General features: G+C 42.2%; 1 protein-coding gene across 6 annotated transcripts in view; it reads left to right on the forward strand.

Annotated features, from left to right (window-relative positions):
* Positions 1 to 13,182, forward strand: part of dmxl2 (Dmx-like 2) — a 39,392-nt gene that overhangs the window by 24,619 nt on the left and 1,591 nt on the right. For 2 of the 6 annotated variants that reach the window (XM_068318839.1, XM_068318847.1), the window contains exons 39-54: positions 181 to 366; positions 2,019 to 2,209; positions 2,306 to 2,439; positions 2,534 to 2,619; positions 2,753 to 2,954; positions 3,367 to 3,484; positions 4,448 to 4,513; positions 5,221 to 5,307; positions 5,467 to 5,588; positions 6,457 to 6,595; positions 10,097 to 10,157; positions 10,332 to 10,459; positions 10,549 to 10,626; positions 10,746 to 10,837; positions 10,923 to 10,975; positions 11,069 to 11,286. In XM_068318839.1, the coding sequence (XP_068174940.1) occupies positions 181 to 366; positions 2,019 to 2,209; positions 2,306 to 2,439; positions 2,534 to 2,619; positions 2,753 to 2,954; positions 3,367 to 3,484; positions 4,448 to 4,513; positions 5,221 to 5,307; positions 5,467 to 5,588; positions 6,457 to 6,595; positions 10,097 to 10,157; positions 10,332 to 10,459; positions 10,549 to 10,626; positions 10,746 to 10,837; positions 10,923 to 10,975; positions 11,069 to 11,286 (1,961 nt within the window). Of the gene's footprint in view, positions 1 to 180; positions 367 to 696; positions 781 to 2,018; positions 2,210 to 2,305; positions 2,440 to 2,533; positions 2,620 to 2,752; positions 2,955 to 3,366; positions 3,485 to 4,447; positions 4,514 to 5,220; positions 5,308 to 5,466; positions 5,589 to 6,456; positions 6,596 to 10,096; positions 10,158 to 10,331; positions 10,460 to 10,548; positions 10,627 to 10,745; positions 10,838 to 10,922; positions 10,976 to 11,068; positions 11,287 to 13,182 lie in introns of all 6 variants that reach the window. The other 4 variants (XM_068318869.1, XM_068318858.1, XM_068318878.1 and 1 more) reach the window with 4 other exon arrangements.

The raw sequence follows: 13,182 nt of genomic DNA on the forward strand, positions 1-13,182 counted from the left end.
TTCATGGTCATTGTTGTCTTTCAGTCTCCATACTTTTCTGATTCCCTACAATCCCTGAATTGGGGCAGCACTTTCCTGCCTCGGGTCTGTTCACGTGTTTAGATGTTAGATTCCTGTCCCATGATGCTCCTGAGGTGCTACTGCCGCTTGTGTGAGTGTGCCCTCTGCCCTGTGTCCCAGCACCAGCTGATTTTGAGGCAGCCGGGCCGGAGGAGTCTCTGGAAACAGAAAGACCCGCGCAGAGCCGCCTCACCCCAAACCCCACTCCCATCCCAACTGAAACCCAGCACCCTAAACGACCTTCTCCCCCTCCCGCTTTAAGGGGAGAGGTGTCAGCCGCTGTGGTACCAGCGTCTAAAGCCAGCTGTGAGTAATTGGGCTGGAGGATTGCGGTGCTGGTTTGCAGGATTGCAGTGCTGCATGGTTACTGTAAAGGTTTGCTTTGTTGGCAATGCTTGACTTACCCCCCCCCACCCCCCCTCTCTCGTGCAGCCACCACTGAATGCGAATTAATAAACAGCTCATTCGTGCCAAGAAAACACAGACAGACATCTCTACTGCTTTTGGGTTTGTGTGTGTGTGTGTGTGTGTGTGCGTGCGTGCGTGCGTGCGTGTGCGTGTGTGTGTGTACTGCATTGCATGTACATTCTGTGTCGTTCTCTGAGCTCATCTCATGTCATTCTTGTGCTGCTGAAGCCACAGCTGGGCTTAACAAGGAGTGTTCAGACGCCAAGGCTGAGCAGCCGTCCCAGCTTAAATCTGAACCTGAGACTAAACCAGGTACTCACTGAGAGGTTATTAGACTAATGACAGGAGCTGATCTGTTTTATTCCGTTTGTAGCAAGTATTTTCCACACTATAAGGTGCACTGGACTATAAAATGTACCTTCAATGAATGGCCTATTTTAAATCCGTTTTCATATATAAAATGCACTGGATTATGAGGCACAATGTTGGTTTTAAGAAAATTAAAGGCCTTTAGGTGCCTTATAGTGCAGAAAATACTGTAAATGATTAAGTAGAATGTGAAATGACTGGTTATGTTGTGTATCAGTAGGTAGTGATTACATCTTAGGCTGATGGTAGCTAACATTTGTTAGAATTTTTTTAGTAGCATGGCAGTGCTACGTAAATCTAATTGTCTTAAATAAACCTGACGCTTCACTGTTATTCATTAACCCCCCAAAAAAGATAATAGCTGATATTTAGACTGTATTCCTGTATCAGATATCTATATTCAAAGCAAAGACTGTTTTCAAAAGCTGCTTCAGGTGATCTTAAATGCCAAATATTGGTAGGGTTTTGTTGTTGTTTTTTGCCAAATATTTAAACCCTTTTCTGAGCACCTCTGCAAACCCACCATATGTTTGTCACTAATACATGAGGTTATGCAACAATCATTACATACCAAAGTCATCATGTTACAGTCACCAGTGTGTTTGCCTCCCTCACCTCAAGCAGTGTGAACACCAGGAAATGCTTCGCACATCACGCTCAAACACTTTGCTATCTTGATGTCGTGTGTTTTTGTGTGTTTTGTGCCGAGCGCTCTGTTACATGTTTCTTCATACTGATCCATCAATGTCGTGTGTTAGTGTCTAACGGTACCATCTGATCTGGTTTGTGACTTGTCTTGTTTCGTTGAATGCGATGCCGGCGATAGACACCCAGGATAATGGTGCAGGTTTGTGGAAAACCCAGTTTGCCTTGCCCTGTGCTTCCAGTCTTACTGGTTCTGCAACTCTTTCCTGTCAATTTAGTGACTGCATTTAATGTCTTATGACTCACCAAAGTTATAGGACTCAAGTATATTGAAATAAAAATTGCATTGTTGACGGGATTAGGGTAATGGTTTAACATTTCTAATTCTGTTAACACTGTGCTCTCTGTCCCAATGGGAAGAAATTCACTCCCATTGATTTTGTTGCCTTTGTAGTGACAGAGATTCTCAGCCCAGCTGCTGCAGTCTGACATAAACGGACATTATTAGAGTTTCTTCCTTCTTCTGTTCACCAAAGCGACTCCCCCCCAGCCCCCAGCAGAGGATGTGGATCGATACAGAAGAAGGTTCAACATGAGGATGCTTGTTCCCGGACGTCCTGTGAAGGAGACACCAGCCGCCCCACCCCCCGTCCCCGCAGAGAGACCCACATACAGGGAGAAGTTCATTCCGCCGGAGCTAAGCATGTGGGACTACTTTGTGGCCAAAGTAAGGCATCGACTGTCACAACCGCTCCTGTGAGATCCATGATCGTAGACGGTCTCTTCATTTGTATTTTCTCTTATCATTTTCTTTTCCTCTCAGCCCTTCCTGCCGCTCTCAGACAGCAATGCTCTGTGCGATTCAGACGAAAGCGGTGCAGAGGATGACGAAGACGATGATGACGCCTTCCTATCCGACACTCAGATAACAGAGCACTCTGACCCCAACTCCTACAGGCAGGGCTCACTCACTTTTGATGTTTCTGCCACCTCATTTCCAAGCTACCCTTCAGGTGTTTAAACATCTTGCATGTCCGTCTGTTGTGTGTAGCTGGGCTCTAATCCGGCTGGTCATGGTGAAGCTGGCTCATCACAACGTCAAGAACTTCCTTCCTCTCACTGGCCTTGACTTCACAGGTACACGCTCAGCTCTTCATTAGTCCTAAACACCTTAAGATGTCATAAGAGTAATTCTTGAGAAGATACACTGTGATCTTTCCATGTAAAGACAGTATATACAGCACATCTATGCATGACCGTGTTTCCGCAGATCTGCCAGTGACCTCACCGCTCAGCAATGCTGTGTTAAAGACTTTGGAGAATTGGGAGCAGCTTCTACTGGAACGAATGAACAAGTTTGACGGTCCACCTCCAAACTACATCAACACATATCCCACTGACCTCAGTGCAGGAGGCGGCCCCGCCATCCTCCGGCATAAAGCCATGCTGGAGCCGGACAACACCCCCTTCAAGTGAGTGTGTACAGGGTGCGGTTGGCCTGAGTGCATCAGTGATATCAGAACATGAATCAGCTTTTTAAGTCCAGAATGGATGCTGCCATTCATAGCAACACCATAGCAACAAATGTTTCACTTAAAGAAAGAGAAATCCTCCACCAGCAAGAAGAAGACAAAACATACTTTATTTTTTCCTCGTAGGGAAGTTATTTTTTCACTCTTTGTTTTCTATTTTCACACATGTATATATGTACATGCCCCTGCACACACACACAAAGGGGCCTGTAGACGTGAAAGTAGGGAAAGGGTGCAATATAGAGAAAACTTGTAAGTTTGTTCGCTATACCAAAATGTAATGATGAGCTGCGAAACAAATTAACACCCAACGAGAGCACTTCTTTATTTTTGCTCATATTACTTATTCCAGAACGAAGAACCACCAGTCTTTTCCAGCCCGACGTCTCTGGCATTTTCTGGTCAAACAGGAAGTTCTTCAGGAGTGTCTGATCCGTTACATCTTCACGAAGAAGAGGAAGCAGAGTGAGGTCAGTGGCACACGTGTGAAAACTGTCCCCCCGTGTTCCCTCCAGTTTGGTGTTCACTTATTATGATAATTAACCCCACTGTTGTTTAATTTAATATTACCTCATATTTTGTTACAGTATTGGCCATAATATAGGATGAGTTTGTCTCACATTAAACTTCCAGAGGTTTGAAAGTCACTTTTGAAAACATTACAGTAATCTTCCTAATGGCTGAAGTGGCTGCTAATAAACGCAATAGAATCATGTAATGGAGGAAAAAAAAGACACTAAGACCGTAAAACAAATAAAATGCATCTTTATTTTTCCCATAATGACCACACGATGCCTGTATGATGGATTTTATTTACAATATTCACGCAACAATAAGAAGGAATGCTTTATCCAATGTCTAATTGAGATCCTTCAAACAGCATTTACATTTAAATAAATCAGCCTATAGATTAAAACATCTGTTGGCCTTTCCTCTGGCACGTTTTTAGATCCATCATCATAACACCAGGACAAGTGCTAACTGAGCATTTATCTCCACTCTGGTGATATTTTTGTGTTTGTCATTATCATTACTTTGAGTCTTCAGACATCTTTCACCAAAGGACAGAACAGCTGAAGGCCTTTTCTAATGTCTGCAGTGACTCATTATTATGTAATCAGTCCAACGACAGCATCCGATGTTCCCAGTGCAGTTAGACAAAAATCACAGTGATGCGTAGTTCCTTTATTAGGTAGCATTTAGTTCCATCCAAGCTAAATGGAGTAATCAGATTATTTTATAGTTGATATCCTGCCACACGACTCCAGCTGCTCAGATGCTTTTATTTTTATCACCAAGTTTACATCAAAGATTCTTTTATGTTTTCTTTTCATTCCATGTTTTATTTTTTTTTCTGTGTATGTGCATGTGTTTTGTGCCGTGCTGTGTGTGGTGTGTCATGTGTCTATATTGCCTCTGTGCGTGTTGTGTAGTCTGTAGAGTACCGTATGGACCGTATAAGCCCAAACTGCGTAGCTGGAGCTAGCAGTCCCTATAAGGTAGTACCATTTCCTGTCCCGGCTCAGGCTCAGGCTCTGTCTGTCTGACTTTGAGAGATTTCACTGCACAGCCAAGCTGGAAGGAGTGCATCAACTAAACATGACATAGAATTGTAGTTTAACCTTTTTTTTTAAAATTATTTCTCCATCACAGCTTGGCCTGACAGTGACTTCTCAGGCTATTTTTCTTACTTCTAAATCAAAGTCAAGGCCCTCAAGCTGACTTTTTCTTCTCACTGTGACATCCACTCACACAAGCTCACATCTGACCCCCCACAATAACGTTTGTCTCTGTGTTTCCCACTTTTTTAGCTTCTTGAGCTTGACTCATTCTGCTGAAATAAAAACTTCTGGCGCATACTGTAGACCTACTAACTTGCATGCTCACTGTCAGGGTGGTGTAGGGCTTGCTAATCATGAAGGGTGGTGACTCTGTGGGATCCTAACTTCCCAGTTAAAAGTAATAAATATTTAATGGGGGACATTCTCTAATGATTAGTAGGATGTACGTTCTACTTCACTTAAACTTAAGTATTTTTTTGGGGGGGGGGGGTTGATGGCCCAAACCAAGTATTTTTGGAAGAATATACTTTTCCCAGCTGCATAACATAAATAGATTTTTGTTTTAAGATAAATCGTCCCCTAAGCCTCCTACTGTGGCTTTAATTCTTTTTAAATTTTGATCCTTGAAGTTTTGTCTTTTTCAGGTGGAAGCAGATCTCGGTTATCCAGGAGGCAAAGCTAAAATCATTCATAAGGAGTCTGACATCATCATGGCATTTGCTATAAACAAGGTAAGGTGTATTTGTGTGTGAAAGAAAGGACTTAAATTTCATGATCATTAAAAAGAACATTTTGTGGGGGGAAAAAACAAACACTGGTGTGTCTTTTACTCCTTCCTCATCCCTCTCCTTCCTCTCCTCCCTCCTTCCTCCACTTCCTTTTGTTTCCAGGCAAACTCCAATGAGATAGTGTTGGCCTCCACTCATGATGTCCAGGAAGTGGACGTGTCTAGTCTGGTGGCTGTCCAGCCCTACACCTGGATAGGGGAGGACTTTGATAAGGAGTCCCGAAGGTGAGATCGCTGGTGGCGTTTCTCTGCCTCTGAAGAAACTATTTCAATCCTCTCTGGAGTCGTAATCGGACAGTTAAAGTGGCTGTTATGGCTTTCTTTTCATTCTTATCCGTCATTGAACCCACAGTAATTTAACGTGTCACATAGGTATTTAATCATTATGTAAGGGAAATAATAGACTACGATCTCACTAGTATTAAAGGACTCAGAATGGGATTGTATTTCAAAACAGCGTGTATCCAGCATGTTTCAAATGATTTGTGCACTGGATAGCAGAGGAAGTGCTGCCCAAGGTTTGTCCTGATAAAAACATGCTGTCCTTATCTCCCAGGCTGTCGCTGTGTACAGGGGACACTGTACACGAAGGTTGTTGGCAGTACTCTCAGCTATAAAATGGTTTTATGTCTTGTACTTACAAATTAGTAGTGGGATTTTTATAATCACTGATTTTTTTGATTTTTTTTTTGGAGAGAAAACTATAAATATTTTATTTCCTAGTGTTTAACTGTGTTGTTTTCTTGTCTTGTAGCCAGGATCTCATTTGTTTGTCCCAACAGACCTGGAATGCTTTTTTTTTCTGATTGTTTAGGGTTGAGATTGCATTAATCATTATTTTTATAATGTTGTGAAGTAATGAAGTACCACCATTCATTGTCTTTATTATTTTTTATCATAATTAATTCTTATCACCTAAATTGGATATCTATCATTTTCAAAAATCAAGAAAAACAAAAAAAAGTCAACAGGACTGCACTTGATCGTACTTATCATTTTAATACTTTTGCAGAGATAATGTTAAATTACTTTGTGTACTTTACTCTACAAAATCATCTCAATTTCCGGTTCCTGGGTTTCTTTTGTTTTCCAGTTCTGATGACGTCGACCATCGCTCCTCACACACCAACATCGCCCAGGCTAGCTCTGTCCCCTTTGCCCCGCCTCAGATGCCCGTCTCTGCATCCATGCCGTGGCTCGGCAGCGGGCAGACCAGCATGGGAGCCAGTGTGGTACGAGCCTCTGCATTGCAAACACAGACAGCACGCACACACACACACACATACAGACACACACACACACACACACACACACACACACACAGCCATGCAAGGTGCCGTATTTCTTGTAATTCTCAGAAATAGCCAACAGGGGGACACTTAGGCAGAAAAAAAAAAGTCAACCCACTCCTTTGGTTTGACTCTGTGGGCACAGCTTATTTTGAGGAGAGGTTTCTAAGCTAAATTCTTATCTACGTCAAACCAAACTGAGCTGTGTCGACTAAACAGCTGGCCTGCTGAGTCTGTGGAGTCTGATACAGAGAGGAGGTGTGTTTGCATGTCAGAGATGAGCTCTTATAAACACAGATAGCAGCACCTCACACAGCCGGCAACCCAAGGTACAGATTTGCGTCACGCTTACATGCAGTCAGAGTTCTCTCTGTTCCGGCCGTGTTGATAAATGCAGAGTGTGATACAGTGGATCACAGGAGGGGCTTCATCTCCCCTTTATGATGTACAGTATGTCTGCATTCTGCAGTAAAGAACCACCAGGATGAGATGAATGATGAATGTATGTCTCAACAGATCAGTGCGTATGAATTCCTCTGGAGTTGTTCTGAACTGTTTTTGAAAGGTAGAGATAATAAAAAGGGCCAAATCTTCTTTTAGAATGTTTTCTCATGCTAAAATATGCAAACATAAACATGTTTTTTATTATTTTTAACCAACACAAACCTCCAAAGAACGGGCAGTCCACAACCTACGAACACAGTTGGTTCTGAGAGGTTGTTTGTAAGCTGAACTGTTTGTAAGTCATTTTTTTATTAAATTTAAATCTATAAAGGCCATATGAGGTCATTTAAATGTCATTAATTCTTTTAATGTGCTATTCCCTAAGACCAGAAACAGTTACAGGGCATAAAAACAATGCATAAATGAAATAAAATACTGTAGTACTGTAATGTAACTTACCTTTAGACTCATACCTGTGTACCATATCTATCTATCTACCGGTGCTGGTCCGTGGGTCAGTTGGTACCAGGTCACGCAGAAATTTCCATTTTATTTGTTATCTGATTCTGAATGATGTTGTGCTTTGGAAAATTCCTGGATTCTGTCTGTGACTCACTCTTTATACATGCATTTGTGAATTTCCCAGTTTGGGATCATTAAAGTATACATATGTCAAGATGCTTGCCTCGGTCACATGACTACCTTCTTAAAGGGGCCACTCCGGCCTGTATCAAATGATACATTGCGGCTAAATTGAAAACACATAAAAAACCAACGTGTTTGGAAAGTTTCTTTGCTCAGGTTGAAAGAGTCAGTGAGGAGACAGAAGATATTTATAACGTCAAAGAAAAAGAAAGCTGCAAAATACCTGTTTTTATGCTGGTCACACCATTTTATTTTTGTTGTATTTCTCCCCTGCTCAGTGGGTATGTCAGCAGAAAGAGGGAGTACCGTAGTTCGATATGGTGGCACGAGGTTGTCTGCATCTGTGAATGTCCATAAGTCGGATGTTTGTAACTTGAGGACTACCTGCATTCTCTTTTTATCACAGAAGCGAAAATTCTTCAGTACAGTATTTTCCACACCATAAGGCGCACCTAAAAGCCTATAATTTTCTCATAATCCCGTAGTGCGCTTTATAATCCGACGTGCCTTATATATGGGTTAATATTAATATTAGTATTGGTTAAAACAAGTTCGCTGAAAAAAGCCGGCAGTCTGGCCAGCAGTCATGCCGCACTCCGCCACCAGGGGCACCCTCACAAGGTATTCGGGCGTACTACGCTGCCTAACAACGGTAGTCAAGGGGCGTCGCCGAAGTGGCAGCTCTCACTGACTTGCTGTCTGACGGCAGAGCAGGCTGCTGAGACCACCGGTGACGGGCTACGATAATGTAGCAAAACATAGGGAATTTTCAACAGCTCAGTTAATAAAGTTTGACTGACTGACTGATCTCAGTATTTCCTAACTATTTGGCGCCGGAAATAACCCACTTTAAACTTAATGGTCTAAAAAATGCCATTGTGCTGTCACCTGGAATCTAGTGACGGTCCATTCTATTAGTCTGTGGAAACACACGGAGAAACTGACATAAAGGTGAATGAAAGACCCTCAAAGCTGAACTTCCAGCCTTTTCTGGAATTTCAAGAGCAGTCACTGCTAGACAAAGGTACCTGGTGTGCTGCATTGATTTACAAATGTAGTTGATAGCTCTGGGGGGGCGGCGGAGGGGCACATTCAGGCTTGTGTATTCTGTCTGCAGCGACGTGCCGTGAGATTCACGGCGGTGAGACACCGACGTTAAAGTCAGTTCTAGGAGTAAAACAGCGTCATATTTGCCAGTAAATTAGCAGCCTGACATTAAAAACTACTTAAAAAATTGTTTAGGACACACAGCAGCAAATAGCTGCACCTCACCTCCGACTGGACTACCGATCGATCGAAACAATATTTAATTAATAAACGAAGACGAACGTCGGAGCTTAAATATCTGCTTTGAACTTCAGATCAGGAAATAATCCGCTCTGTTCGCACTGACTGCACTCGTAATGAATTTAACCAGTTTTTAATGTCAGGTTTTTTAATATGTGTGTTGACTTCTTTCTGAGGCCCCGTCCACATGATGACAGATGTTTTTAAAACGTAACTTTTTAAAAACGCATCGAAAACAATTCGCGTCCACATGACAGCGTTTTTAAAAAAATCTCCGTCCACAAGTAAACGCACCAGTGTGTTTTCGAAGACAGATATAAGCATGCCAAACTATGTGGTGGCAGTATGGAGTCAAATTTTATCCAATAGGAATCCTCTGTGTTTTGTTGTCACAACACACGGGCCCATAAATATGACGTCACAGCGGTTTTCCTCCCAGGCAAGACATCAGCGTTTTTAAAAAGTCACGGATACACCGTCCACACGACAACGCAGACCCAGCGTTTTTAAAAAAATCCACCTCGGCCAGCGTTTTTAAAAAGTTGCATTTTCGTTCCGGATATCTGCGTTGTCGTGTGGACGGAAGGCGTAAACGCAACAGAAAAGTTGCGTTTTCAAAAAATCTGTCATCGTGTGGACAGGGCCTAAGATGGCAAAGTGATCAAGTGATCAGGTTTCCTTGATGAGGCTCAGAATGGATTCATTGAAATAACAATAGGGACGTTCACAGCTCACTAAAGGTACTCAAAGTCATGAATGCTCTGGCTAGTGGACGGATAGCGCAACTACAGCCACTCTTTTTTTAAATCTATTTTAATTTTTTTTTTTAATATGCGCCTTATAATCCGGTGCGTTTTACATATGGAATAAATTATAAAATAAACAATTCATTAAAGCTGCTCCTTATAATCCAGTGTGCCTTATAGTGCAGAAAATATTGTATTTAGAAATGTAGAAACCATTGTTCCAGGTTTCTCACAAACGCTAGTGAAAACTTTTCACATGTAAATAACTGTAAGTAATCTGGTGCGATGAGATAAATTCACGTTTTCCACTGTTGTTTTTCAGATTATGAAGAGGAATCTGAATAACGTGAAGAGAATGACCTCCCATCCCATCTATCAGTATTGTAAGTGTTCAACACTCAAGCCTGAGGAAGGCGTCGTCTTCACGTAATCCAGGTTTAATCGTCCTCTCCTCTGTCTGCCCCATCTTTGTCCATATTCCTCCCTCTCTCTCTCTCTCCCCGTGTGTGTGTGTGTGTGTCTGTGTCTGTGTCTGTGTCTGTGTCTGCATGCCTCAGATATGACAGGCGCTCAGGACGGCAGTGTGAGGATGTTTGAATGGAACAGACCTCAGCAGCTCATTTGCTTCCGACAGGCAGGAAACGCCAGAGTCACCCGACTCTATTTCAACTCGCAGGGCAACAAGGTTCTGTTTCTCTGTCTGTCGAACAGGTACTGTATGTAACACGTGTGTTTTAGTCTGTGTCACGTCACCGTTCTCTACTTCTCTTATAGTGTGGAGTTGCTGACGGGGAAGGCTTCCTCAGTCTGTGGCAGGTCAACCAGACATCATCCAATCCCAAACCCTACCTGGTGAGGTCACCTAAGTCGCCCCTGACCTCCCTGAACGACCCCTACAGCACACGCAGACGCATTTTACTAACGAATCCGTTTGTATTTGTTTAATTTACCTGGTCTGCTCACGACTACAGAGTTGGCAGTGCCACAGTAAGACGTGCGGCGATTTCGCCTTCATCACATCGTCCAGCCTCATCGCCACGGCTGGACAGTCCAATGACAACAGGTTGGTGTCTGTTAAACCATCAAGCTGGAATCTTTTTCCGTTGTTGTCCACTCGTAAATATCATCCTGCCTTTATTCTTTCACAGAAATGTCTGCCTGTGGGATACCCTTATTTCACCTAGCAATACCATGGTCCACGGTGAGGAGCTCCTTCTTTTAAACCAGATAATTTGAATGTTTTTTCTTACTTCCATGAGATTCCATATTTCCTCTCTCACTCTCGTCCCTGCAGCGTTCCCGTGCCATGAAAACGGGGCCACTGTGCTGCAGTACGCTCCCAAACAGCAGCTGCTGATCACCGGGGGCAGGAAGGGCTTCGTGTGTGTGTTCGACATCCGCCAGAGGCAGCTGCTCCACACTTTTCAGGCTCACGACTCGGCCATCAAAGCCCTGGCTCTGGATGCCTTTGAGGACTTCTTTGTCACCGGCTCTGCAGAGGGCAACATGAAGGTGACGCGCCCATCTTCCTTCGCCCGCCGGCCGGCTTCCTCTACTTCTCCTTCCAGCATTTTTACATTAGGGGGTTTCCGCGAGCGGGTCATCTGTGTCCTCTATCCGCCTTCTCACACCTGTCACCTGTATCCATGACCCTCCTTCCTCACTTTTCTTCCTCTTCTCTTCCCTGGGTGCTCCAGGGAAGCACCCAGGGAACATTGAGTTACTAAATGTAACTAAATGTAACTCAATGTAATGTAAAATAAATGTAACTACTCCTTAATGTTAAATAACTCTAAATTTATTACCTAATCAAGTTAAAAACATTACAATTACACAGAAAAAATATGTTGTTTCTCTGTTCTAACATAAATCCTTTAAATTTTTCAGGTTATTAAACCCACAGAACTCCATCAATCAAGGATCAAACTATCAGTGAATAAAGAAAAATAACATCAAACACAAGATATTAGCTTAGTTCAAATTGTTTTTATCAGTGTTAAAATGGGCTGAATTACTGCATTGTGGGAAATGTAGTTTTACTCAAGGCACACTTTTGACCTATTTATTTTTAGACACTTACCTTTTATGCTCTCGAGGGCCACATAAAATGCTGTGGAGGGCCACATTTGGCCCCCGGGCCTTGAGTTTGACACATGATGCTCTAATGCGTTCATTCTCTGGTAATGCACAATCAATACATTGTGATTGGGTGCTGAGAAAAAAGATTCCTGTTTCTGGTCAATTGATAAAGTCCAGATATTCTTCCTCATGTCTGCACTGTCTCAGGCATTAAGGGCTGATTTCTTTGGAATCATGACACTTCCTCATCGGTGATGTAATGCAGTACAGACCTTGTGGTCCTGATGCAGGACAATCACGTAACATCAGTGGGTAACTCCTAATGTCATTAAGAAATTGTACATGTGTACTAATTATCCAAGGAAAGTTAAGTTTCAGAAATTTTAATAGGAAAGTTTGAAAGTTTATTAATGAGCGCCTCAATTTTATGCCTCAGACATGAACAGCAACTCCCTGGCAAACCTACCTGACGTGTGCAGAGCTATATGAGGTTGTTTTGGTGCAGCTTGAACGCTATTCAGTTAATGAGGGTAAAACACAGATGGCCGTGTGTGAACTGAAGGCGACAGATTCATCAACACATCTGTCTGGCTGTCTTCAGACAGCTGCAGAAATGTGATGATGTACGAGAGGAAGATTTCACATCCACACCACAGATGTGTAAATCAGTGGAGACCAATGCACCGGTGTTTCTCATTTTATCACCTTCAATATAATTCCTAAAGGAGAAATAGTATTGATCAATTGATTATAGTGTTTCATTAAAATGTGCCATTATTTATGTGCATTTGCTAAAACAATTTACTTTGCTATGGTTCGTAAAATCAATGATGATGTGTTCAAAACCTCAAAGTTCAGAGAAAATATTTCTCAATGGAGCATCTACCTGTAAAATACCTTCATAACACAACATTTGCAACCTTCCATAACCTTATGGAATGGGCTCCCGCTGCACATCAGGCAGGCTTCTTCACTGTCACATTTTAAATCTCTTCTTAAAACCCACCTCTTTTCCCTGGTGTTTGACACCATTTAGAGTGTTTTCTATATTATTTCACATTATTTTAATTGTTTTTATCTTATTTTAGTTCAGCTTTTAACTTATTTTAAGTTATTTTATTGGATTTTTATTTTATATTTTTATTTAACTGCATTATTTTCATGGTTTCATGGCCCCTCTTGTGTTTTTATCAAGTGACTGTGCAGCACTTTGGAAACCTTGTGTTTATTTAAATTGTGCTATATAAATAAATTGGATTGGATATTAGACCAGTGAGGAAACAGAAAACAAACTGACAGCTGCTCCATCCTCCTCTATTTTATCTCAAG

The sequence above is a fragment of the Antennarius striatus genome, chromosome 1 (assembly GCF_040054535.1).
Source record: "Antennarius striatus isolate MH-2024 chromosome 1, ASM4005453v1, whole genome shotgun sequence".
Classification (NCBI taxonomy): Eukaryota; Metazoa; Chordata; class Actinopteri; order Lophiiformes; family Antennariidae; genus Antennarius; species Antennarius striatus.